Source organism: Oncorhynchus masou, chromosome 11 (genome assembly GCF_036934945.1).
Source record: "Oncorhynchus masou masou isolate Uvic2021 chromosome 11, UVic_Omas_1.1, whole genome shotgun sequence".
NCBI lineage: Eukaryota > Metazoa > Chordata > Actinopteri > Salmoniformes > Salmonidae > Oncorhynchus > Oncorhynchus masou.
Window position 1 is genome coordinate 17,304,170 of NC_088222.1, and position 25,421 is coordinate 17,329,590.

The window sequence follows — 25,421 nt, forward strand, 5'->3', positions numbered from 1 at the left end:
TTGCACTGGCGAAAAGTCTTTATTGGAGTCAAATAGACGATGAACAGTACACATTTCAAACAGTAATAATCTTTGTCCTGTATACAAGATTCACTGGAGAATGTCAGAACCAGGAACCTGAATAGATATATATAGTGCATATAACATATCTGTTCAGTATTTACAGAAAGGGAGAGATAAAGGAAGAGGACAACTTTAGAATATCAGTGGTATGAATACGAAAATGATTGAATCTGAACCAATGCTATACGATGAGGCATTGTCCCAGAGAGGTGACCTGTACAGTGCTTCGTTCTGTCTCTTCCCAGCTGTAGCATCACAGTAGACCGAACATCACAAAGCCCACCACATTTTACTCACCATCTCCGAGGTACACACATGACACAGTAGACTGTGTTGTGTTTCATTATGGTGGACAGAGAAAAGAACACGCAGTAGCTTGTCAAAGTGTTATTTGTATTTTGAAAACATTTTGGGACAAGCATGTGCAGCATCAACTGCTGCCTCTTCACTCACTTTCTCCTCATGGGTTTCAGGCAGAATACAACAGCAGTCCGTTGTGTTGGACGAGAGAGGCAACAGAATTGGCTGTACTCTAGTAACTCCCGCTAAGCCAAAGGAAATTACAACAAAAGACCCAGTATTGTGTTGGATTTCAGCATGGTAGACAAAGAGGACCTCTATACAAGGTGTCCCCAAAAGTGGTATTTTTTATGGTACTGTACCCTTATCCTCAACCCAAACATGATACGCTAACATATCCCAATGGACTCTGGACCCAAAGAGGCACATCTCCCAGCCCTTTGGCAGGTTGAAAATCAGCACTGGTGACTAAGAGGTAAGCATTAGAGGTCACACTGATTCTGACTTTGAGAAACAAGGTTCATCCTCTACTGATCTGACGTGGAAGCATATGAAAGGTGAAAGCAACATGGGGGACTAGGTTCATACCTTCACTAAAACAACTGTCTGATATTAATTAATTCAACCGAGAAGGAGAGGAGATTAATTAGCCGTTAATGTAAATGAAGGAAAGAAGACGAGGAGAGGAAGCAACTTAAGACTTGTGAGGTGCCCCATCAGTCATCCCTCCTTCCTGTGGGGTCTAGTTGGTGGTAGTTGGGGTGACCTGTGAGGAGGAGCTGCTGCTTCCAGAGCTCTTGGTGGTCTTCTGCCCCCTGGTGGCGCTGGGCTGGCGTGGCACTCTCTGGCTGGAACCCTCTCTGCTCTTCTCCCCGTGGCCAGCACCCGTTTTACTACGCACTGCAAAAACAAAGAGAAGGGTGAGAGGGATGGTTTGCAGTGTGTGTGTGTGTGTGTAGCTGTCATGCAAGGCAAAATGGCTGTGTTTGGGGTGGGATAAGAACATGCAGATGAGCATGTTCAGATGAGAGACCAATGAGACACTTATGAGAGCATGACAGGCAGCAATGAAGATGGAACACTTTATTCAGTCTAGACTCTTCCTAAATTGCCCTATGGGGAAAATGTCCACCCCCTCAAGCAGGTGTATCAAATTCAAAACCATGCAGTCAAAAACTTTTTGTCAAATATAGCGCTGCAGTCTACATGAGTAGAGAAAACACAAAAACAGCAAGATGAGGTTAACGAACAAACGCACATACACTCAGAGTCCAGTTTATTAGGTACACCTATATAGTACCGGGTCGGACCCCTCTTTGTCTCCAGAACAGCCAGAATTATTTGGGGCATGGAAATGTTGCTCAATTAGTATCAAGGGACCTAACGTGTGCCAGGAAAACATTCCCCACACCATTACACCACCGCCACCAGCATGTTCTGTTGACACCAGGCAGGATGGGGCCATGGACTCATGTTGCTTATGCCAAATCCTGACTCTGCCATCAGCATGACGCAACAGGAGCCAGGATTCGTCGGTCCAGGCAATGCTTTTCCACTCCTCAATTGTCCAGTGTTGGGGATCACATGCCCACTAGTCACTTTTTATTTTAGCTGATAGGAGTGGAATCCAGTGTGGTCGTCTGTTGCAATAGCTCATCCGTGAAAGGACAGACAAGTTTTGTGTTCCAAGATACCGTTCTGCACACCACTGTTGTACTGCTCTGTTATTTTCCTGTTTGTGGCCCATCTGTTAACTTGCACAACTCTTGACATTCTCCTTCGACTTCTCATTAACAAGCTGTTTTCACCCACAGGACTGCTGATTGGATGTTTTTTGTTTGTTGCACTATTCTCGGTAAACCCTAGACTGTTGTGTGTGAGATACTTGAAACGGTGTGTCTGGCACTGACGATCATGCCACGCTCAAAGTCGCTGAGGTCACTCATTTTAGCCATTTTAACATTCAATCCAACAGTAACTGAATGTCTCGTCTGCCTGCTTTATATAGCAAGCCACGGCCACGTGACTACCTGTCTGTAGGAGCAACCCATTTTCATGAACAGGGCGGTGTACCTAATACACTGAGTATACCTGAGTCCACACGCACACACACTGTGAAGCTCCTACACACTGTACAAGTAAACTCAGTGCACAAGGTGAAGACATTGAAGTACTGGAGCCAGACGGGCAAAAAAACAGAGGTTCAAGAGTTTCTGGTGAGAGATGGAGGGATAGAGGGAAGAAAATGAGTGAGTGAAAAGGGGACCTTGAGAGTGAGGAGAGGAGGTGTCGTAGACCATCTTAGAGTTGACCCTGGTGGGCCTGGGGCCAGCAGAGGAGGAGGTGGTGGAGGAGGTGGGGGGAGGTGCAGGGGGCTTAAAGCTTTTAGTGCCAGACACAACAGAGTCCTCTTCTTCAGCAGCGAGATAGATACGCACATAGAGTGTTTGTGCATACACACCACAAGTACACAGAAACACACATAGAGAAGAATTGGAGAGGAGTTATATACAGGTAACATTGTATATACAGGTAACATTGTAAAGTTAGTGTTTGACTGGAGGCCAATGTATCCTATTCTCTTCTCCATTCATTTATATTCAGCTGGCTGGCCAAGGCCACAGTGGAGTGAAGTGGAGAAGACAATAGCAGCAATGTGTTAGTTAGTGAGGGGAATAGGAGACATTGGAAGATTAGGTGTAGAGACTCTGGGGAAGTGAAAGGGGGGGATATCCTGTCTGAGCAGGATACAAGGGTTTAAGCAGAAGGCTGCAAAGCAAGCAAAGCAACAGAAAGAGATTTATATTTTCTATTCCACCTAAATAATAAAAACAATAATTATCTGTCCTTACCCGACAGAAAGACATACAGGTCCAGTTATGCTACGGTAGAGTCTCCCGTGGCTCTAGAGTCTCCCGTGGCTCTCCTTCCAAATCTTGTTGACTAAACTAGCAGAAGTCTGGAGAACTTTAGTATTGGTTTTTGCATTACAATGGGAGCGCTGGCATTCAACGCTCACATTTGATTGGCTTTGAGTAGAAATGACATTTTCCCTCAGGAGAGGTATTTCATTGTGTCTCGCTTTTCCTACTTCGTCAGACAACGTTTTAGTAAGCTATACAATGTTAGTTTTAAATCTAGGTTGCAAGTCTGAACATTTTTCAGAAACACAACTTCTGTTTGGAGCACCAACCACGCTAAATATTTAATTGGTTTGATAAGTGGAAAACGTAACACTAGTTTCTATCTTGACTCCACCACATTCCACCCTTTTTTTAAATCATCTTCATAAAGGGAAATTCCCAAGGATTTCTAACATAACTTCTGAGGCTATAGAAACATTAACGCTCTTCCCTGTCTGTCCCTACCCGAGAGACATGTACTGTTATGTAGAGGAAACAATGAGCTATATAGTCTGGCTGGGCTACCAATGAGAAAGCAGTATTGTTTTGCGGAACAGAAAACCACAACCCCTCTTTAGCTCTCTCACCACCTGATCCAGACCCTACTGACCTCTGGGTTCTGTAGGGGCTGTGGTGGTAGTGGTGGTGTTGGGGTAGGAGGCAGTGGAGGAGTCTCCCATGGAGGTGTCAGCTATCCTCTGGCCAGCACACATGGCCTTCAGGGTCTGGAACACAGCCAGTGGAGCCACGTTCATCTTCAACAGGTCCACAATGATCCTACAGGAGAGGACAAGGATTAAACTAAGAATACAGTGTACACGCTCTCTCTCTCTCTCACACACACACACACACACACACACACACACACACACACACACACACACACACACACACACACACACACACACAAAATCAGTCAGTGTACTGGCCTGATCAATGCATTAGTCCGAGTCTAGGTCTGTCGTATAAGATGGGTTAAAAATGCCAGCTCAGAATAACACAGGGGATTGTGTGTTCAGATCAGAGGAAAAGGAGAGGATTGGTGAGGAAAGGAAGCCAAGTTAGACTATTGAGATGCCCCCTCTCAGACGTACTTGAAGACCTCCTGGTCCATGGCGATGCCTGCGGCCTGCGTCAACTCAAATAGCTCACTCTCCTCGGCGTTGAGGATCTTCTTCTTCTTCATGGCATACTTGGTGACGTTGCCGCTGATCGTCACGCCCATGGCAGGGGAGTCTGGGGCCGTGGGGAGGGGCCCGGGGGCGGACTGCTGCTGAGAGTGAGACATGATGGGTCACTTCAGTCACCTGGGGGCCAAGAGAGGGGGAGGAGGTCAGTATGAAGGCATCTTATTAGCAATTCAATCAACAACAACAAAAAGTCATGCATTTTCTCCATTGTTTACATTTTTTTAATGAGTCCACTCATTGTTGGTATACACGTCTCTAGTACCATACAACATTTCAATGTAATTTTAGCAACTTCGTCAGCTAGCTAGCAATCTATGTTCGTTTGGCAAGAATTGTGAATGTGGCTACGAAACGTAGCTAACGTCGCTATCTAACTAACTTAGCCCTATACGGCGCCGTGCATCCACTCGTGGGAATGCGCGGCGTCCGCATGCCAATACCTCAACTCTGATAATATTATTGCACATGAAAAGCGTCTTACCTCAAGCACTAAGTGGGGGTAGAGGTTATTGAATTAGTGTGGTACTTATTTAGGGGGAATGATCAGGCTGTTTGCCCTGACGGTTGTCATTCGCGTTGTTCAAAACATAGGCGCGGAATAATTACGTCACAGTTTAAAAAAAGGAAAGTGCGTAAGTGTTGCAGGAAAACGCAAGACCGCGTTAAAATCTAAAAACCTCAGAACCGACGCGAACAGCTAACGGACTCTTCCATGTCCATATAAGGGGTCATGGATAGTCGCCAGTTTCATTGGAGCTTACATTTTTTGTATATATATATATATATTTGATATATATATATGTGTAACTGAAACGTATTTTCTAATTCTTATCGATCCAACACAAAATAAGCACCAAAGTTACATTTTATAGTTCTATTTTGTCAAATTAAATTTGTGGCCTACAGATATTCGGCATATGCATTTTCGAATCCACACTAACTGTGTAAATGGTTTCGTCCTAGGTCTAGGATGGCCGCTGCTGTGGGTGTAAACAAGCAGGGGACCGCAGCAACGATGGATGTCTGTGTTCGGCACGTCAGGGGGGCCACAAGCAGCACCGTGAAGGTTGGTTGAATACTTGCACGTCTAAATAAACATATAAACAACGTTTGAAGGCGATACGCCGTTTGCTCAAATTACCGACCAGGGCGCTCGGATCGGTGGGAACTCTCAATTCTGCTGTTTTGCGGCCGGGCCGTAAACCCATTGTCAAACGATCGGCCTGAATTTTTGTGTGTGTCTGCGTAGACAATAGACATGCAATTCACAAGATTACAGACAGAATCACCATCTGGGTTAAGTGCCATGATCACAGCTTTTTGTATCAACCATGCAACTGCATCAGCTAACTCCACCTCTCATTAGCAGCATAGCATGCTAACGTTAAGGCGCTCATCCGCTAGCTATAGCTGATACACAGTCTAACATTTGTTAACTTGCTACTTCTTTGTGTAGAACATTGTGTGCCATCTGAAAAGTCACTAGCTGGGTGCAGTTGATTCAGGAATCTCCCTCAAAACAAATTTAACACCTTCATACAATTGTGCGGTTTTGTATGACAACTTCAATGAAATGGAGATTTCGCAGGCAGGCTAGTGTTGTTGCACTAGCTAGCTACGCACTTTAATAACAAACCACCATGTGTAGTTCGCTGTGTGACTTTTCGTCAACACGACACTAACCAAATGAGTTCCATGAGAAGCCAGATGAATTTGCCTACAGGAAACATGACAGACACCATCTCAGTCCATGCAGAAATAAGTCAAATTTGAATTGATATGCAATGACAAAGGGGTCCATCTAAGTAAACTCAACCTATGTGTGTGGTTGACGCGACCTGTATGTGTGTTGTTGTCCCCAGGTGTTGGAGTGTGGGGTGTGTGAAGATGTCTTCTCTCTCCAGGGGGACAAGGTCCCCCGGCTGCTGCTCTGTGGTCACACAGTCTGTCATGACTGTCTGACCCGGCTGCCCCTGCACGGTAGAGCCATCCGCTGCCCCTTCGACAGACAGGTCACAGAGCTGGGTGAGTTCCGTAGGATTTAGTTTCTATACAGGCCTTTTGTGTTCCTGTGTCAGTGAGCGTGATGTAACATCCATCACAATATAAGGTCTAACATCTCACTTGTTTACTTGTAAGCTTTTAGTCCATCGCCTCTGGGAAATGTGTGAATGATTTGATGATGAATGAATGCATTTTATTGACTGTGACTCCCAGGGGACTCTGGTGTGTGGGGTCTGAAGAAGAACTTTGCCCTGCTGGAGCTTCTGGAGAGGCTGCAGAATGGAGCGTCCAGCCAGTTGAGCATGGCAGAGGACGCCCTAACAGGCATGGGAGAGGTAGGCAGTAGTTACCCCCACCCTGGGTTCCCATCTTGAGGTAGGCAGTAGTTACCCCCACCCTGGGTTCCCATCTGGAGGTAGGCAGTAGTTACCCCCACCCTGGGTTCCCATCTGGAGGTAGGCAGTAGTTACCCCCACCCTGGGTTCCCATCTGGAGGTAGGCAGTAGTTACCCCCACCCTGGGTTCCCATCTTGAGGTAGGCAGTAGTTACCCCCACCCTGGGTTCCCATCTTTCATCTGCAATTATCTGAAAACACAGAAAGGAAAGGTTAAAGCTATATGGGAATTGGCTTTGATCTGCCTAGTTCTTTAAAATCCATCCAATTCTCAAGGACACTTACTTAATGACAACGACACATGAAATGTAACACTATCGTATGTACTCCCCTCCAGTCAATAATCCGCTGTGACGAGGACGAGAGCCACACGGCGTCTATGTACTGCACGGTGTGTGCCACCCACCTGTGTGCCGACTGCTCCCAGCTCACCCACTCCACCCGCACCCTGGCCAAGCACCGGCAGGTACCCCTGGCAGACAAGCCCCACGAGAAGACACTATGCCCGCAGCACCAGGTCCACGCCATCGAGTTCGTCTGTCAGGAAGAGCTCTGCCAGCCTGGGCCGCTCATGTGCTGCGTGTGCAAAGAGTACGGCAAGCACCAGGGACACAAGGTACGGAAGGCGGAGGAGGACGAGTCAGCTGGGAGTAGCCTCACTGGTTGCTGTATTTATTTATTGACTGACTGACAGGTCAATCACTGAAGCAACGTTCCTAGCAGCACTAGAGACAACAAGCAAATCAGAATAGCTAAATGAATGGTCACTTGTCGTTGTACTGGTTGGTAGTTCAGCTGGTGTGATTTAGAGCTGTGATGATCCCAGTATCGCAATATTTTGTCCATGGCAAAAATAGAAGGCAGACCAAACTCTTTGGTCCTTTAAAAACCTGCTGGATGTAAAATATTGTGTGCTATACTGTAGCTAAATAAATAAACGTGACTCTGGATGACAACATAATGATGTTTGTTTTTAACATTAGGGCTGTTTTCATAAAGAAGTTGAATACGCTTCGTGTTTTGTTTCCTTGCCACGATACTAATGAGGATTGTGTTAATTTCTCCTTGCTGATTGCTTCCTTCCTGTAGCATGCAGTTCTGGAGGCAGAAGCCAATTTGATCCGTGCGTCTATCCTGGACATGGCCCACTGTATCCGGACGTTCACAGAGGAGGTGTCGGAATATTCTAGGAAGCTGGTTGGGATCGTGCAGCAGATTGAGGGAGGAGAACGGATAGTGGAGGATGGCATCGGCATGGCACACACCGAGCATGTAAGAACAGCTGGCTGTGGATAACAACTTTTTGCATACTAAACAACAGATTGACTTTAGATTTCAAAGTGGATAGAGAGGCTATTCAAATGTAATTTAGGTATAATCGTTATAAAGCAGTTACTGTATTTACAAATTACGGTAGCTACATCTCAAAGTCCTGGGAAACATCATTGTATTTCCTTCCAAAAAGTCATAACATTGCTTATGGTTTATCATAGTGTATATTTCATGTTGCAGTGTGTAATCTGCGTATTCCTGATGGACTGTCGTCTGTGTGTATTCCCAAGGTCCCAGGCACGGCAGAGAGCGCGCGGTCCTGCGTACGGGCCTACTTCGCCGACCTCCACGAGACGCTGTGCAGACAGGAGGAGATGGCGCTCAGTGTAGTGGACGCACATGTCAGGGAAAGGCTCCTTTGGCTCCGGCAACAGCAGGAAGACATGACCATCCTACTGTCCCAGGTCTCCACAGCCTGCCTGCACTGCGAGAAGACACTGCAGCAGGTAGGAGCCAAATGGGCCACTGGTGGGGGTAACATCTCTAGAGCACACTAGGAATGTCATCTCTACTTGCACTGGATGGTGCCCTCTTTTTCAATAAGAACCACTAAGGTCTTCCACTTTCTTCCACTAAGGACTTTTGTATGGTCTGAAATCAGATAGGAAAATCACATTTACAAATGTGATTTTCCTAAGTCCTGACTGATGTCTTCCCTGTCTCTCTCTGTAGGATGACTGCAGAGTGGTCCTGGCCAAGCAGGAGATCAACAGACTGTTGGAGACTCTGCAGAAACAGCAGCAGCAGTTCACTGAGCTGGCCGACCACATCCAGCTTGACGCCGGTATCCCCGTCACCTTCACCAAGGTACAGCACTCTGCTCTACTCTGTAGGACTACAGAACGTCATACACTCCATTGAAAAACAATTAGTAACTTCATTTAGACTACATTGTTTTCTCTGTTCCAGGACAACCGGGTCCACATCGGCCCTAAGATGGAGATCCGGGTGGTGACCCTGGGACTGGATAGTGCAGGGAAAACCACCATCCTCTTCAAGCTGAAACAGGACGAGTTTATGCAGCCCATCCCTACCATAGGTAAACCCACAACAGTGTCAGTCATTAAAATGTACCTGAATTGAATAGCCACTAGCCACTCCTCCTTGTCATCTGTAGGTTTTAATGTGGAGACAGTGGAGTATAAGAATCTCAAGTTCACCATCTGGGACGTTGGTGGGAAACATAAGCTACGGCCTCTATGGAAGCACTATTACCTGAACACACAAGGTATCTGTTTACCTCTTTCTTTCATATTACCTGCTTCCCTAACATGTACTGTATACTAAACATTAGGAACATCTTCCTACTATTGAGTTGCCCTCAGAACAGCCTCAATTCGTCGGGGCATGGACTCTACAAGGTGTCAACTGTTCCACAGGGATGCTGGCCCAGGTTGACTACAATGCTTCCCACAGTTGTTCCAAGTTGGCTGGGTGTCCTTTGGGTGACAGACAATTGATACACATGGGAAACCGTTGAGTGTGACCCCCATTAGCGTTGCGGTTCTTGACACAAACCGGAGCGCCTGACACCTACTATCATACCCCATTCACCCTCTGGATGACACATACAAACAATCCATGTCTCAATTCTCTCAAGGCTTAAAACTCCTTCTTTAACCTGTCTCCCCCTTCATCTAGACTGATTGAAGTGGATTTAAAAGGTGACACCAGTAATTGATCACAGCTTTCACCTGGATTCACCTGGTCAGTCTCATGGAAAGAGCAGGTGTTCCTAATGTTTTGTACACTCATTGTATATCAATAACTATGACAAATGTACTGATTTTGAAAAGAGAATTGTAAAGTGTTATAAGGATGATTTGGGTGAAGAGGGCCCTGACTTATTTTTTTTAAACCTGTCTCCTTTCGCTCTTCAGCGGTGGTGTTTGTGATTGACAGCTGTCACAGGGATAGGCTGATGGAGGCCCACAGTGAACTGGCCAAACTTCTGACAGAGAAGGAGCTGAGAGACGCCCTGCTGCTCATCTTTGCCAACAAACAGGTACGCACACACACGACCCCTTGGTCCAAGAAACAGGCACATTGATTAAAACACGCACATTGATTAATTGGCCCAGGGGGTGAGCCTACTAGGTGAAAAATCTGTGTCTGAGCAAGGCACTTTTATTTTTACATGTTTTTTTATTTAAACCTTTATTTAACTAGGCAAGTCAGTTAAGAACAAAGTCTTCTTTTCAATGACGGCCTAGGAACAGTGGGTTAACTGCCTTGTTCAGGGGCAGAATGACAGATTTGTACCTTGTCAGCTCGGGGATTCGATCTTGCAACCTTTTGGTTACCAGTCCAACGCTCTAACCCTAACTGCTCCTGTAAGTAGCTCTGGATAAGAGTGTCTGTTAAATGACTCAAATGTTGATTGGCTGACGTGACCATTGACTCGTTTATCCTCACCTGCAGGATGTCCCTGGGGCTGTGTCGGTGGAGGAGATGACGGAGCTGCTGAGCCTCCATAAGCTGTGCTGTGGGAGGAGCTGGCACATCCAGGGATGTGACGCCCGCAGTGGCATGGGGCTCCACGAGGGCCTGGACTGGCTGTCCCGACAGCTGGTGGCTGCAGGTGTACTGGACGTGGCCTAGACCTCCCCTTGCTGCAGGTGTACTGGACATGGCCTAGAACTCCCCTTGCTGCAGGTGTACTGGACGTGACTTAGACCTCCCCTTGCTGCAGGTGTACTGGGTGTGACCTAGACCTCCCTTTGCTGCAGGTGTACTGGACGTGACCGAGACCTCCCCTTGCTGCAGGTGTACTGGACGTGGCCTAGAACTCCCCTTGCTGCAGGTGTACTGGACGTGACCTAGACCTCCCCTTGCTGCAGGTGTACTGGACGTGACCTAGACCTCCCCTTGCTGCAGGTGTACTGGGTGTGACCTAGACCTCCCTTTGCTGCAGGTGTACTGGGTGTGGCCTAGACCCCCCCCTGCTGCAGGTGTACTGGACGTGACCTAGACCTCCCCTTGCTGCAGGTGTACTGGGTGACCTCCCCTTGCTGCATAGACGTGGCCTAGACCTCCCCTTGCTGCAGGTTACTGCAGGTGAACTCCCTTGCTGCAGGTGTACTGGACGTGGCCTAGACCTCCCCTTGCTGCAGGTGTACTGGACGTGACCTAGAACTCCCCTTGCTGCAGGTGTACTGGACGTGGCCTAGACCTCCCCTTGCTGCAGGTGTACTGGACGTGACCTAGAACTCCCCTTGCTGCAGGTGTACTGGATGTGGCCTAGACCTCCCCTTGCTGCAGGTGTACTGGATGTGGCCTAGACCTCCCCTTGCTGCAGGTGTACTGGACGTGACCTAGAACTCCCCTTGCTGCAGGTGTACTGGATGTGGCCTAGACCTCCCCTTGCTGCAGGTGTACTGGACGTGGCCTAGACCTCCCCTTGCTGCAGGTGTACTGGACGTGGCCTAGACCTCCCCTTGCTGCAGGTGTACTGGACGTGGCCTAGACCTCCCCTTGCTGCGTGCAGGTAGACCTCCCCTTGCTGCAGGTGTACTGGGTGTGGCATAGACCCCCCCCCCCTTGCTGCAGGTGTACTGGACGTGGCCTAGACCTCCCCTTGCTGCAGGTGTACTGGACGTGACCTAGACCTCCCCCTTGCTGCAGGTGTACTGGGTGTGGCATAGACCCCCCCCTTGCTGCAGGTGTACTGGACGTGGCCTAGACCTCCCCTTGCTGCAGGTGTACTGGACGTGACTTAGACCTCCCCTGATGACTGACTTCTGTTACCAAGTAAAACCCCTTACCATAGATCCCAGAACGATCTTCTTAAACCATCCACGCCATAAAGACCTGTCCACTATAGACCTGCACCAGTCACATCTACCTAAACCTTTTACCTGATGATTGACTTATGGTAGACCCAGTCCAACCCATACCCTAAAGACCAGTCCTACCAAAGTCTCATCCCATACCTTTCAGTTCTACCCTACATCCCATACCTTTCACCCCATACTAAGGCCCTAGTCTTTTACCCCATACCAAGGCCCTAGTCTAAGGCCTTAGCCCTACATCCCATACCTTTCACATTTACATTTACATTTAAGTCATTTAGCAGACGCTCTTATCCAGAGCGACTTACAAATTGGTGAATTCACCTTCTGACATCCAGTGGAACAGCCACTTTACAATAGTGCATCTAAATCATTTAAGGGGGGGGGGGGTGAGAAGGATTACTTCATCCTATCCTAGGTATTCCTTAAAGAGGTGGGGTTTCAGGTGTCTCCGGAAGGTGGTGATTGACTCCGCTGTCCTGGCGTCGTGAGGGAGTTTGTTCCACCATTGGGGGGCCAGAGCAGCGAACAGTTTTGACTGGGCTGAGCATACCAAGGCCCTAGTCTAAGGCCTTAGCCCTACATCCTATAGCCGTTCTACCCTTCTCACCCCTAACCTGCAGATAAGCTTCTTATCCACAGCCAGTGAATCCATCATTAGTCGTAATGCTTTGTACTCTGCTCTATCCTGGGTATGCTAACAGCCAGGTTATAGGGATTCCCTCAAGCTTACTAAACTAACCTGCTTATAAGACTACACATTCCCATATTGCCTCAATGCAGATCAGATGAGATTCAGTTCATGGCGAAACTCCATGTTGTAGATTTTCTTCATTGGTACCAATGCACTTGACTTGTGATGATTTCATGTAATGCAGCATCAGGTCTTGAAATGACACCGGTAGTGGGCTGAGTTCAGCTATTATTGACATTGGTTAAATAGTGCAGTTGAGTGAAAAAGCTATTTATGTTGGGTGGGTAGGGGATATTATAGTAGCTGTGGTGGGAAATATCTAAAGTGTTATATGAAATCTTTCTCCCACCTGTTTTGTGGAGTGTCTTGCATGCAGAATTAATTGGATGCACTTTTCTGCCGCTTCAATACATCTGGTTTGTGCTCATGAGGGTGCAAAGATTGACTCATGTTGCAGATGTATAGACTAGACATGATTCCTTCATCTAATTGACAGAGGATGATCTACACACTATTTCTGAACGTTCCAGAATGTTGTGCCCTACAGAGTGTGATACTGGCTTCTTTTGAAACCAGGACTTCTGGTTTGAATTTATTCATCATAACCTGTGATGGTCTTCTGTTTTAGCCCATCTGTCTGGAGTGCTGATTGTTACATTCTACATTAATGTTACCCACATGTAGATGTGAAACTTAGTCGAAACATTAACCAAACACCTTTCAACTCCTGTTATTGTATGGAGGAACCATCCTTTGGTTTGAATTCACTTTCCTCATTGCTATGTAATGTTACAAATTCTATGTAGAAATAAAATGCATGTGTGAAGAGGCCTCTGTTAAAGCATCTCAGATTCTGACAGGAGTTTTTGAAACATTTAGAAGCACAGTGCACATCCACACGTTAACCGTGGATTTGATCATGGCTTTTGTAAATCATAATGTGACGCGATTAAATAAATTGTCTGGATGTTGCTTTTTTAAAATTTTTACCTTAACTAGGCAAGTCAGTTGAACAAATTCTTATTTACAATGGACGGCCAAACAAGGATGACGCTGGGCCAATTGTGCGCCACCCTATGGGACTCCCAATCACGTCCGGATGTGATACAGCCTGGATTCGAACCAGGGACCGTAGTGAAGCCTCTTGCACTGAGATGCTGCACCACGCGGGAGCTTATATTGTCCAACCCATTCAGAAAAGTTGCAGCTGGATAATAACTAAAATTATTCTATATGTTGCCAGTAACATGGACATTTCTATCTGAACGTTCTGTAATGAATGTTAACAAGACACTGGTTTATTTAAAGTACAGCTCTGTTGACAAACATGTTACTAAGCAACCAACAAATTCTTAATTTCTCACATCCAAGATAGAAAAATGCAACAGGCAGCAACATTCTTGAATAATCCAACACTTTACTTTAAAAATGGAACGTAATAGTACACAACATACTGGTGAGATGGAAACATGATTACTTGATGGTGATGTTAATGATGCTGATGTCTTCGTAAGGTTTGTCTGTTTTAGGGTTGACTTTGAGGTTGGAGATCCGCTGAACCACCTCCATTCCTTTGGCACTCCTTCCAAACACGGTGTGTTTGTTGTCTAGCCAGGGCTGTAAAGACAAGTAGGGAGAGATGTTCACTTAGGTTTATTTGAACATCTTTGTACATAATGCAGAAATGTACAATACTTGACAAAACAGGGATAAAAACATTACTTCAACTGAAGGAATGCAGAGAAAGTAAAAGATCCGACTTCACAGAGAGTGAAGAGTTACCGTGGGCACGACGGTGATGAAGAACTGTGATCCGTTGGTGCCGGGGCCTCCGTTGGCCATACTGAGTGTGTAGGGCCGGTCGTGTCTCAGCGTGGCATGGAACTCATCCTCAAACTCCCCTCCCCAGATACTCTCCCCTCCCATGCCCGTCCCTGTAGGGTCCCCTGTCTGGATCATGAAGCCCTGGGTGGAGAGGAAAGAGAACAGTCAAAACATAGTCCGTCACATCTTGTGATTCAGTTCCTACTACAAAGTCAAAACAATGAGCAGTGATTAAAATGTCCTACCTTGATGACGCGGTGGAATATGTGGCCATTGAAATAACCATTCCTGCTGTGAACACAGAAGTTCTCCACTGTTTTGGGACACCTGAGATACATAAAGTAGTCTATAAAACATAAGTAAAATTGTCCAATAAAATATAATTGCAAAACTGTATAGGTTCTGAGGAAAGTTAACAGACAGAACCCATGGCGTTGCAGATGGAACGTAAGCCCTCTAAAACAACAGAGGGTGACCTACTCGACAGGGAACAGTTTGATGTGGATGTCTCCCATGGTGGTGTGGATGATAGCGCTGTCTGACACCCTCTTGGGCCCCTCTGCCTGGGTAGCAGCCATCACCTCCTCCTTAGACGGCTTCTCGTTGAACACGTCTCTGTCTGACTCGGCACTTTTAGTGTCCTCCGGCTCCCTCTTGGAGAACTACCAAGACAAAAGAAGGAATAGTGACAAAAATCCTGAGGAAATTATGTAATGCGGGTGAAAATATGGCAAAGAATGAAGCAATAAGGCACGAGGGGGTGTAGTATATGGCTGGTATAAGGGCTGTACTTATGCACAACGCATCGCAGAGTGCCTGGATACAGCCCTTGACCATGGTATATTGGCCATATACCACAAACCCACAAGGTGCCATATTGCTATTATAAACTGGTTACCAACGTAATTAGAGCAGTAAAAATAAATGTTTTGTCAAACCTGTGGTATACGGTCTGATATACCACAGCTTTCAACCAATCATCATTCAGGGCTCGAACCACCCAGTTTATAATAACAAATAAATAGCAGCACTGCAAGGGAGCAACAGTAATAGACCATTTCTCTTTTGGACGGGCTACAATTGCCCTGCAGGGACAAATAAAGTTGATTACCATGTAGAAGCGGTTCTTCTTGAAAGCAGTACAGAAGATGGTGGGGTCTGGCATTGTGCTCTGCAGGGCCGGGTTGTCTGATGCCTTCATCTCGATGGTGGGAGCTGTATTGCATGCCTTGGCAACCCCCTGGAACAGGCTCAGCTTCACCACACGAATGTTCTCTAGCTTCCCCAGGATACGTACACACCTGAACACACATGGGTGGGAAATAAAAACATGTTAGACTAATGCTCTCGTCACTTTCACAAGACAAAGGGGTTTCATGAAAACATTGTTGGGGCAAGCGTTATAGAGACAGTCCACAACCCTGGCCCTGGAGAGCAACAGTGTGTGCAAAATGTTGTTTCCATCCAGCCTTAAAACATCTGATTCAACTAATTAACGTATCATCAAGAGCTTGATAAGTTGAATGAGTTTTTTTGGTGCAAAAAGCCTGCTCTCCCTGTAGCTCTCCATGTCTGACACCCACTGTGTTTTTAGAGGATATTACTGTCTTAAATCAATTTTGACCATTTAAAATGCTACCTGTTGGTCTCCACATTGATGACCTTGATGCCCAGCATGGTTCCGTAGAGGACAAAGTGACCCGTCTCATCAAAGATGATGTTGGTCAGCCTGATGCCATCCACTTTCTCCAGTTCCCTCTCCACTGCCATCCTCCGACCAAACTCCATGTCTGGCAGCTGTTGCTTCATTTGCTGCAGCTCTGTGAACTTCTACAGGATCAGGTCAGAGATGGGCCATGATGAGAGAAATTAGCACAGTTCAGACAAATGCACTGGGGAAATGTGGGAAACAGTGATAAATTATAACAAGATGTAGCACAGTTTATTAATAGCAATATGAAATAAAGTCCTGATTCTGAAAGTTGGAAACTTACCGATAACGACTCATCAAACACCCTCATCAGTTTTCCCGTCAGGAAGCGGAAGATCCTGACTTTCCTGTCGGTTGCGATGGTAGCCATCTTCTTCCCGTCGTGGGAGAAGGCCAGGCTGGTGGGGTAGGTTTTGTTTTTGGCAAACTCATAAAGGTCTGTGTCAGTCTTATACTGCCAGTCCACGTGCCTGGGGAATTTGAACTCGCTGGGGAGGCCGGTCCAATACTCCAGCATTCCAGCCTTGTCTGCGGAGACGATAACCCTGTATCTAGGGTTGAGGCGGATCTGGGACAGCGGAGAGGAGTGCATCTTGTCGAAGGTGTGGAGCTTTTCGTTGCTTCCTCGTCCATCATAGACGAAAATCTTCCCAGTGGATTTCTCTGAGCAGGCCACGCAGCAGATGGCATCGCCTGGGTTGTAGATCCACTCACACTGGCCAGGGTGGAAACTACACAACACACAGAGCAGAGGAATGGCAGATCAACTAGGAATAAAATATGTGCCGTAGCTCTATAACTCATATGGTGTTTTTGAAGCGGGAGAAGGGATATCTTTTGGCTTTGAGAAAACAAGCTAAATTGCTAAACGTTTCACCTTTAAAAACAATAAGCAAAAGATGCAAACTCACCCCAGCTTCAGCATGTTGATCATGTCAAAGTTGACCACATCAAAGACTTTCATGGCCTGGTCGTCCCCAACAGAACAGAATAGAGCTCCATCAGCACTGACAGAAATACACTCTATAACTCCTGTAACACATAGAACAAGAATAACAGTGAATTATAGCCTTGAAATTACATTTCAGTCAATCTAAAGTCCAGTCTGAGGTTGCATAAAGATACATGTTAATTCATAGAGGCATTATTCGTACCAAGATGACTGCGGAAGTGTTTGACAAACTCTACCCCCTCATCTTCTTTCTTTTTCCAGAACTTCACATGGCCGTCCTGACTGGCTGTGATGATGAAATCTGTCCTGGAAATGAAAATAATAGAAGAGTTTATGAGGCAGACTGATCACCATTGGTGTGTGTGTAACATTTGGCATCCAGGAACACACAAATCAATGTACCAGGAAGTAAACAAATCAGCAAGTGAAAGTGTCACATGCGGGACCAAGACAGAACCACAGCCGCAGTCAAAATTGGCAATATCGTAAATATGAATGAAAACCCTAATGCAGGGTTAAGCATAAGGTTACCAGTGTAGTTAAGTTTACTACTAAGGTTTGTGGCTGTGGTAACTAGTGATGACCGAAAAAGAACCATATACCTGTAGCTAGAAAACTGCAATAGCTAGTTATCGAACGTTACAATACTTACTTGGAACAGACAATGTGCGTTATAACATCCCTATGCATGTAGCTCCTCTCGTACATGGCTGCCGATGGCAAATTGTCCAAATACACACGTTCATACTCCAGTACTGTACGAAAACAAAACCACTATTGTTAGAAGCAATCACAATGAGAGCAACACGATTTCAGATTTGTTCTGGGAAATTGTTTGAGCGCTAGGCACTCTGGCTAGCTTAATAGCGAGGAGCACAGAAGTTAGCACACATCCAGCAATGCAACATAGCTCGCTAGCTCAAGTTGCTTTATCTCGCTGGTTAGCTTTTCCATCAAAAACCTTTTCTCTTCTTGGTCTGTGTCGCCTCGCTTGGCATGGGTCCAACCCATTCCTCCTCTTCTCCAGCTTCTCCATCATCCTGATTATCGTCTAGTTTTCGTTTCAGATCTGCGTTCTCTGTGGTGGCCGCCATATTTGCCGAATTCACTGTTTTCCCCTCTGTTTCCGTATCCGTTCACCGCGGGCTTAGAGAACAACTCAATGGCTAAATACCGCTCCCTGCAGTACAGACGTGGAATTAAAGTGCATGGCTCTGCTTCTATCCTTTCTTTCATCTGCCTTTTCCATTCTGATAATTTACTTGAAAGATCAACACTTGGAAAATAAAAAGTTCAAACAGTTTGCTAATAAATCAGATAATCTACAAGCTTTATATGTATAGAATACCTTTAATAACAAATTCCGTCAATAACAACAAAAATACTTTCATCATTCACCAAAGTCAAACAAGTAACAAGTAACAAGTAACAGTAAATGTGGGTCCATTGTTTCATTTGTAGCAGAGGCTATATTGACCAGACCTTGAATCTGTGAAACGCGAGGGCCAGATACACTCAGTGTCTGCACCTATTACTTTCCATAGGACATAAATCATAGAACAAAATTTCAAATTAAAGTTTTTAAAAACTCTATAATATTTTATGGTAAAGTGTGTCTAAATACATTTTCATGTCTTAGTTTGATTCCTCTGTTAAATGACAGGTGCAAATACTCAGCAAATCTGTCCCTAAATGTTCCATCTTCTCAATCAGTGTCAGAGGACCTGCTGGAGCTGTCAGATGAGGAAGAATCATGTTTCTTCTTCTGCTTCTTCTTGTGACGTTCCTTCTTTTCCTTCTTGCCCTTTTTCTTGTGGCTTTTGTGTTTCTTTCTCTTCTTGCTCTCTTCTTCGTCACTTGATGAAAAGGACCTGCAAAAAATGACAACTTCCACAGTTATTAAACATACAACACCACTAATAATAGGCATAATTATTTATCACAGATACTGGAATTAGAAGACAATGTGACGTACCGCTTCCTTTCAGACTTTCTGTCTTTACTTTTCCTCCTCTTGTGTTTAATTTTCCTGGTGTCCTCCTGGGAACCTACAGCAATCAGGACAAATACACAAAACCATTCAGACAAAAAAAAAAACACTTGAATAAAAGTGAGCGCAACACAGGTGATGAAGCCAAGACTAGGTCATATAACTGTGTATGTTATAACAGAGTAATACAGCAGTGCTAAGTCTGTTATAACATAACTATTGTTCTGTTGTTTGTGGAACAAGCTGCAAAGTGTTCTTAAATGTGATGTTTTGGTGCCTCTAAGACAATTCAGAAAGCTGATTGAGGACCTTATTACTGATGAATGTGTTTGTTTTTTTATGGCCGTGTTTTTCTTTCTGCTTGCATTTTGATGTGTGTATTTTCTGTAATTCAGGGCTTATCTGCAAAAGAGACCGTGGTCTCAGTACTGAGAAAATAAAGGTTAAATTTAAAAAATATATTTAAAAAATTGTCTGTTGTACTGTATTGACCTTTTGAGTCTTTTCCTCCCCGGCCCAGCTTGTCGTTAGGCAGATCCTCCTGCTCGTCCTCCGTACTCTCTTCGCTGCTTGTACTGCTCACGTCCAGGACAATGTCTTTCCGGGGGTCCACACGCACAAAGTTACGGCACTCGAACGTCAGGTGGCCCGCTGATGAAATGACAAGGGTAGAGAAGAGAGTAATGAAGGGAAGTACTTTAGAGAGCAGCTGTATCTAGCACAGTATGATTATGACAAACAACATCTCCACTTCGCTGATTCTCAACACTGGGGCCCCACAAGGGTGCGTGCTCAGCCCCCGCCTGTACTCCTTGTTCACCCATGACTGCGTGGCCATGCACGCCTCCAACTCAATCATCAAGTTTGCAGACGACACAACAGTAGTGGGCTTGATTACCAACAACGACGAGACAGCCTACATGGAGGAGGTGAGGACACTCGGAGTGTGGTGTCAGGAAAACAACCTCTCACTCAAGGTCAACAAAACAAAGGAGATGATCGTGGACTTCAGGAAACAGCAGAGGGAGCACCCCCCTATCCACATCGATGAGACAGCAGTGGAGAAGGTGGAAAGTTTTAAGTTCCTTGGCGTACACATCACAGACAAACTGAAATGGTCCACACACACAGACAGTGTGGTGAAGGCGCAGTAGCGCCTCTTCAAATTTGGCTTGTCACATTAAAACCGTAAAACTTTTACAGATGCACAATTGAGAGCATCCTGTTAAGTTGTATCACCGCCTGGTACGGCAACTGCACAACCCACAACAGAAAGGCTCTCCAGAGGGTGGTGCGGTCTGCACAACGCATCACCGGGGGCAAACTACCTGCCTTCCTGGACACCTACAGCACCCGATGTTACAGGAAGGCCAAAAGAATCATCAAGGACAATAACCACCCAAGCCACTGCCTGTCCACCCCGCTACCATTCAGAAGGTGAGGTCAGTACAGGTGCATCAAAGCTGAGACCGCGAGACCGAAAAACAGCTTCTATCTCAAGGCCATCAGACTGTTAAACAGCCATCAATAACACAAAGAGACTGCTGCCTACATACAGACTTGAAATCATTGGCCACTTTAATAAATGGATCACTAGTCACTTTAATAATGCCACTTTAATAATCTTTACATATATTGCATTACTCATCTCCTATGTATATACTGTATTTTATACCATCTATTGCATCTTGCCTATGCCGCTCAGTCATCGCTCATCCATAAATGTATATATTCTTATTCCATCCCTTTACTTAGATTTGTGTGTATAAGGTAGTTGTGGAATTGTTAGATTAGATAACTTGTTAGACATTACTGCACTGTCGGAACTAGAACACAAGCATTTCGCTTCACTCGCAATAACATCTGCGTATGTGACCAATAAAATGTGATTTGACACACTCAGGGTTCAGGGGTCAACAAAGACCATGTTGTAACTGTATTCACAAGGCTTGAATATGTAGAATTAGAGACATTATATAAGCAATAGAGATTACTTACGATAACCACATTTCTTACACCCAGCTCTAATGTCCTTATTGGGACCTGCAAATTAAGTAAGAAATCAAATCATTTAGAAATGTAACAACTTCTTGCTTTGTTGTTGTGTAGCAAAAACGTAGGCCTGTAACGTTATATTTAACGCCTAAAATAATTTGATTACTTCTATGATTCACATTGAGACTAGCTATAACATAACACAACTATTATCAATGAATAGGGAAGCTAAACTGCCATACACAAACTATTGTCGAAATAACTTTAGCTAGCTATCTAAACATTGAGCACAATCATGCTAGCTAATCAGAGGTGCAAGGCTAGCTAACCTAGCAGTCCATACATTTAATAAAAAAGGCAACTATTCGATAGTTAGGCTATAGCTAGCTAACTACAATTTCCATTATAATATGACATCCGATTAGTTTTAAGTTGGATCAAACATACCTGATGCAGCCATTATCACACTTTATTGACAAGAACCTTGTTGCGTTCATAAATTTCAAACCATAAAGTTCCCAGTGGGTCCTCTACAAAATAGTTCCGGTAGGAAATGTCAACGGATTAGTTCCCTGTAACGTCTTTGGTAAAACCGCATTTTGAGCGGATTTCACTCACTACTTGAGATATAATTCTAATTTACTAGTATTTGTGACTCTCTTCTTTTCCATATATCTTTCATAATGAGGGTTTTCTTGATATAAATGTGCAAGCCTCCTTCAAGCTAATTTATGTTCTGTGCGATGTTTTAGAGGGATTGTTTACAGACCACCTTTTTTTAGAAGAATATGAAAATAATGATTCATCTATATTTTAACAGATTTGTGTAATTACGTAATTTCCCTAAAAATATGTAATAATAGTTCGTTACTATTTGAAAAATATCACCCTCGAACTAATATTAGGGGAAAACGCTTCCAAGCATTGACTTGGCAAATATCCTTCACCCCCATTGACAAGAGGTAAATAAAGCACCCATGATTAAACAACATGGCGGTTGACAGTAATCTGGGTTAGCAAGAAATGTAGACATTCATCTCTACATCTTTGAAAAGCACTTAGTGCTGAATTTTCGGGAAAAAAAGTAAATTAGCTATCTATTCTCCTGCTGAAAAAACAACGGATTTCAGGTTTCTACTTGTTCGTTGATCTCAACGACAGAATGAGCAACATCTACATTCAAGAGCCTCCATCGAATGGAAAGGTGAGCACGAGCATTTGTTCCCCTGGTGACACTTATTAATATCTCACAGTCACTACAATGGCTTTCATGATAAAGTGATCATTCAGAACAAATTATCTTTGTCTAGAAACCCGACATTGAATTGCATTGAATCGTACGTTGGGCAGAAATGAGCGTTTGTATCAGGAAAGTTTACTCTTACGACCTCTACAAGCCAGATTGTTAAATACCCGTTGTCTGTGCAGTTCGGCCTTTTGGCGGTAGGGATTTGAGACAAAATATCACAGGAAGGTATAAGTACATCAAATGTTCAAAGCGCTGGTAGTACGTTCAGAGTTCTATCACCTGAATTATATGCAAAATATAAAATGCAGGAGATGCATGCGTACTTGCCTAGCTCGTGCACCTGTTTACATGGTCCTGCTAGAAATCTGAACCAGCACTTTGAAAAGTTGATATATTTATACTTTCCTGTGATTTATTGTCTCACATCCCTACCAAAAGGACCAACTATATGGACAACATGTAAACTATCATTCCATAGAGTGGTGCCAGAGTTCATTGTCCAAGGAGGAGATCCCACAGGCACCTGGATGGTGGAGTGTCCATGGACGGCAGTTCAAGGTTAACCTTCACTGTCTCATCACCTCATTATCTCGGATCATGTTCAATCCCCCCCAAAAGATAAGACTAGACATAAACAGAACTCTTCTACTTGGAACCTTTGCCAACTCACCCATACTACTGCTACTAATGATGAAACCGTTTTTGTTTTTCTGTTGGTTCTGTCCCACATTCTCAGGATGAGTTCCACTCCAGACTGCACTTCAACAGATGAGGCCTGGTTGCCATGGCCAACGCAGGGCCCCATGACAAAGGCAGCCAGTTCTTCTTCACCCTTGGCCGGGCAGATGAGCTCAACAACAAACACACCATCTTTGGAAAGGTAAAACGCCAAAAGAAGATCCATGCATGTTGTAAATCTTTTAGTATGCAGCATTTGTAATCTGAGCCAACTCGGTTGTAATTGCAGCAAACAGATTCTAGATGACATATTTTCTTGTAAATGAATCTTCCTTTCCTCAATACAAGTGATACAATATACAACATGCTCAGGTTAGCAGAAGTGGAATGTGATCACGAGGAAAAACATTTCAATCCACACGTTACAAACCACTGAGGTATGGGTTGGGTTTACATCACACTATAGTATTTTAGCACTTTGACCATTCATTTGTTCCAATTGCACCAGACTTTTTCCTTAAATCTTCTCTGCAGGTGTTACATTCTCCCTTCGATGACATCATTCCACGTGAAACAAAAAAATCCCAAAAGGATGAAGACAAAAAAATAGGGCAAGAAATCTGTCCAAAGCAACAGTGTTTAATTTACTATTATACACACTTTCTCTGCTCCTCACTCTCAATCTGTTGCTGACTTGGAAGCGTGGCACTGTAGTTATGAACGGTCGACCATACTTGTTTTTCAGGAACTTTAGTCTGGTGTCATTCGGAGAGGAAGCTGAGGAGGAAGAGGAGATGGTAACTCAAGTCAGCCAGGTAATTATAGCATGACCTGTGTTATTCTTATTCTGCACTTCAAATCAAGCGCGCCATCTTATGTATTGTGTCACCCATTCTTTGTCTGTCAGATATATACACACACCTTGTTTCTTTTCATCCAGACACTGAAGGGGAAAAGCAAAAGCAGTCATGACCTGCTGAAGGATGATCCACTGCTTAGCTCTGTCCCCACAGTCAACAAGTCAGTACACTAAGATGTAGTACAGACACCATGTTCTGCTGCCTCAACTTATCTTGTTTTGACAATTAATTAATCAAATCAAATCAAATTTATTTATATAGCCCTTCGTACATCAGCTGATATCTCAAAGTGCTGTACAGAAACCCAGCCTAAAACCCCAAACAGCAAGCAATGCAGGTGTAGAAGCACGGTGGCTAGGAAAAACTCCCTAGAAAATTAAATTCATGAGTTAATATATTATTTATTTTAATCTATTTGTCTTGTTATTGAAGGAGAAAAGCCAAGGTGCAGCTGGAGAAGTAGCAGAGTTATGCTCTTATTCCTTCATGTTATCTGCTCAATCAAGACCAAATGCATCACATTATAATGCATTCCATTCAACTTGTTGGAAAACACATTTTCTCTGAGTGTTCTCCATTCTTTCTCTCATCTCTCTCTCTCACATTCTCTTGTGTTTAGGGAGAGGATGATGAGGCTGCAGAGGGAGATGCGGATGGTGATGAAAAGGAGTATGACTCTGATGAGAGGCAGGAAATGAGGGAGAGTATCTCTAAGAAGATGGAGGAGAAGAGTACAGACCCCAGTGAGGAGGACAGAGGGAAGAGGACCAACCGCAGGTTGATTACACCAAAATGATGTACCATCCACAGCATAGCCTAAATGCCTTTTACACACCTCTTTTTCATTTGGGGAATGTTTTCTCACATGTTACGCTATAATAGCATTGTTTACATTACTTGTTCATCAGTTTTCAGAGTTTATGCCACTTTTTCTTAAAGGCCCAATTCAGCTGTTTTTATATTATCAAATCATTTCTGGATAACAGTTAAGTACCTTACTAGCTAGGTTTCTATCTAATTGTCGACAGATTTTTATGCATAAAAACAATATTTTCCTACCAGAGATGTGTTTCTGTCAAATTGACTTGTTGCAGATTAAAGGCTGTACGTGATGATATAGTGCACATAAAAATACCTTTTGCAGTTAAATTTCCATTTACCCGAGTTTTTTTTAAATTCTATTGCATTTTCAACTCTACTGATGGGGTTTTCTCAAAAAATGCTGTGTTATATAGTGAGTATGCCCACTCTGGTATTGGCATGTAAACTCTAGCCAACAGCTCACAAATACTCTACCTGTATAGCCTGCATGGGATTATTATGGACGAAGGAGCAAGATTATTTTTATTTGTCAAACGACAGCCAAGCATTGACGGTCATGTCACCAGAATAAGACCCTCAATATTTATTGGAAAGGTGCATCAAGCTCATCACCTTGCACTTTCACCACCCTGTGACGTTCATTACTGACTTCATCTGTAGCCTAATAA

The 25,421-nt window shown here is 44.5% G+C and overlaps 5 protein-coding genes across 11 annotated transcripts; 2 read left to right on the plus strand and 3 right to left on the minus strand.

Annotated features, from left to right (window-relative positions):
- mzt2b (mitotic spindle organizing protein 2B) lies at positions 1-5,059 on the minus strand. 2 transcript variants are annotated; one of them, XM_064977570.1, is made up of 5 exons: positions 4,938-5,059; positions 4,361-4,573; positions 3,877-4,043; positions 2,630-2,776; positions 1-1,263 (listed from the first exon to the last, which is right to left on the minus strand). In XM_064977570.1, exons 2-5 carry the CDS (start codon positions 4,552-4,554, stop codon positions 1,106-1,108), a joined length of 666 nt encoding a protein of 221 aa, XP_064833642.1. In that variant the 5' UTR covers positions 4,555-4,573; positions 4,938-5,059; the 3' UTR covers positions 1-1,105. The 2 variants fall into 2 exon arrangements, with proteins under 2 accessions (XP_064833642.1, XP_064833643.1); XM_064977571.1 differs by lacking the exon at positions 2,630-2,776 and having other exon boundaries at positions 4,938-5,057.
- A 72-nt stretch (positions 5,060-5,131) lies between these two features.
- Positions 5,132-13,501, plus strand: LOC135548211 (E3 ubiquitin-protein ligase TRIM23). 3 transcript variants are annotated; one of them, XM_064977567.1, is made up of 13 exons: positions 5,132-5,522; positions 6,319-6,481; positions 6,674-6,795; positions 7,193-7,471; positions 7,945-8,127; positions 8,418-8,633; positions 8,860-8,994; positions 9,073-9,226; positions 9,305-9,415; positions 10,068-10,192; positions 10,609-11,175; positions 11,264-11,633; positions 11,737-13,501. In XM_064977567.1, exons 1-11 carry the CDS (start codon positions 5,427-5,429, stop codon positions 10,786-10,788), a joined length of 1,764 nt encoding a protein of 587 aa, XP_064833639.1. In that variant the 5' UTR covers positions 5,132-5,426; the 3' UTR covers positions 10,789-11,175; positions 11,264-11,633; positions 11,737-13,501. The 3 variants fall into 3 exon arrangements, with proteins under 3 accessions (XP_064833639.1, XP_064833641.1, XP_064833640.1); XM_064977569.1 differs by having other exon boundaries at positions 9,097-9,226; XM_064977568.1 differs by lacking the exons at positions 11,264-11,633; positions 11,737-13,501 and adding an exon at positions 11,207-11,223 and having other exon boundaries at positions 10,609-11,073.
- Positions 13,502-13,948: 447 nt separating this feature from the next.
- Positions 13,949-18,295, minus strand: ppwd1 (peptidylprolyl isomerase domain and WD repeat containing 1). The gene is made up of 11 exons (XM_064977566.1): positions 18,121-18,295; positions 17,812-17,914; positions 17,362-17,465; positions 17,119-17,239; positions 16,491-16,938; positions 16,136-16,326; positions 15,608-15,797; positions 14,977-15,158; positions 14,742-14,823; positions 14,455-14,637; positions 13,949-14,289 (listed from the first exon to the last, which is right to left on the minus strand). The coding sequence occupies exons 1-11, from the start codon at positions 18,251-18,253 to the stop codon at positions 14,146-14,148; spliced, it is 1,881 nt and encodes a 626-aa protein (XP_064833638.1). The 5' UTR covers positions 18,254-18,295; the 3' UTR covers positions 13,949-14,145.
- Positions 18,296-18,489: 194 nt separating this feature from the next.
- Positions 18,490-21,700, minus strand: LOC135548215 (protein SREK1IP1-like). Its single transcript, XM_064977576.1, has 5 exons — positions 21,592-21,700; positions 21,148-21,192; positions 19,642-19,800; positions 19,135-19,207; positions 18,490-19,030 (listed from the first exon to the last, which is right to left on the minus strand). Exons 1-5 carry the CDS (start codon positions 21,602-21,604, stop codon positions 18,865-18,867), a joined length of 456 nt encoding a protein of 151 aa, XP_064833648.1. The 5' UTR covers positions 21,605-21,700; the 3' UTR covers positions 18,490-18,864.
- A 13-nt stretch (positions 21,701-21,713) lies between these two features.
- On the plus strand, positions 21,714-25,080 carry LOC135548214 (spliceosome-associated protein CWC27 homolog). 4 transcript variants are annotated; one of them, XM_064977573.1, is made up of 7 exons: positions 21,714-22,348; positions 22,872-22,951; positions 23,130-23,273; positions 23,817-23,886; positions 24,012-24,091; positions 24,364-24,398; positions 24,551-24,631. In XM_064977573.1, exons 1-6 carry the CDS (start codon positions 22,307-22,309, stop codon positions 24,392-24,394), a joined length of 447 nt encoding a protein of 148 aa, XP_064833645.1. In that variant the 5' UTR covers positions 21,714-22,306; the 3' UTR covers positions 24,395-24,398; positions 24,551-24,631. The 4 variants fall into 4 exon arrangements, 3 of the variants coding, with proteins under 3 accessions (XP_064833645.1, XP_064833646.1, XP_064833644.1); XM_064977574.1 differs by lacking the exon at positions 24,364-24,398 and adding an exon at positions 23,606-23,682 and having other exon boundaries at positions 21,721-22,348; positions 22,832-22,951; positions 24,551-25,080; XR_010456787.1 differs by lacking the exon at positions 24,551-24,631 and having other exon boundaries at positions 24,012-24,158; positions 24,306-24,395.
- The last annotated feature ends 341 nt before the right edge of the window (positions 25,081-25,421 follow it).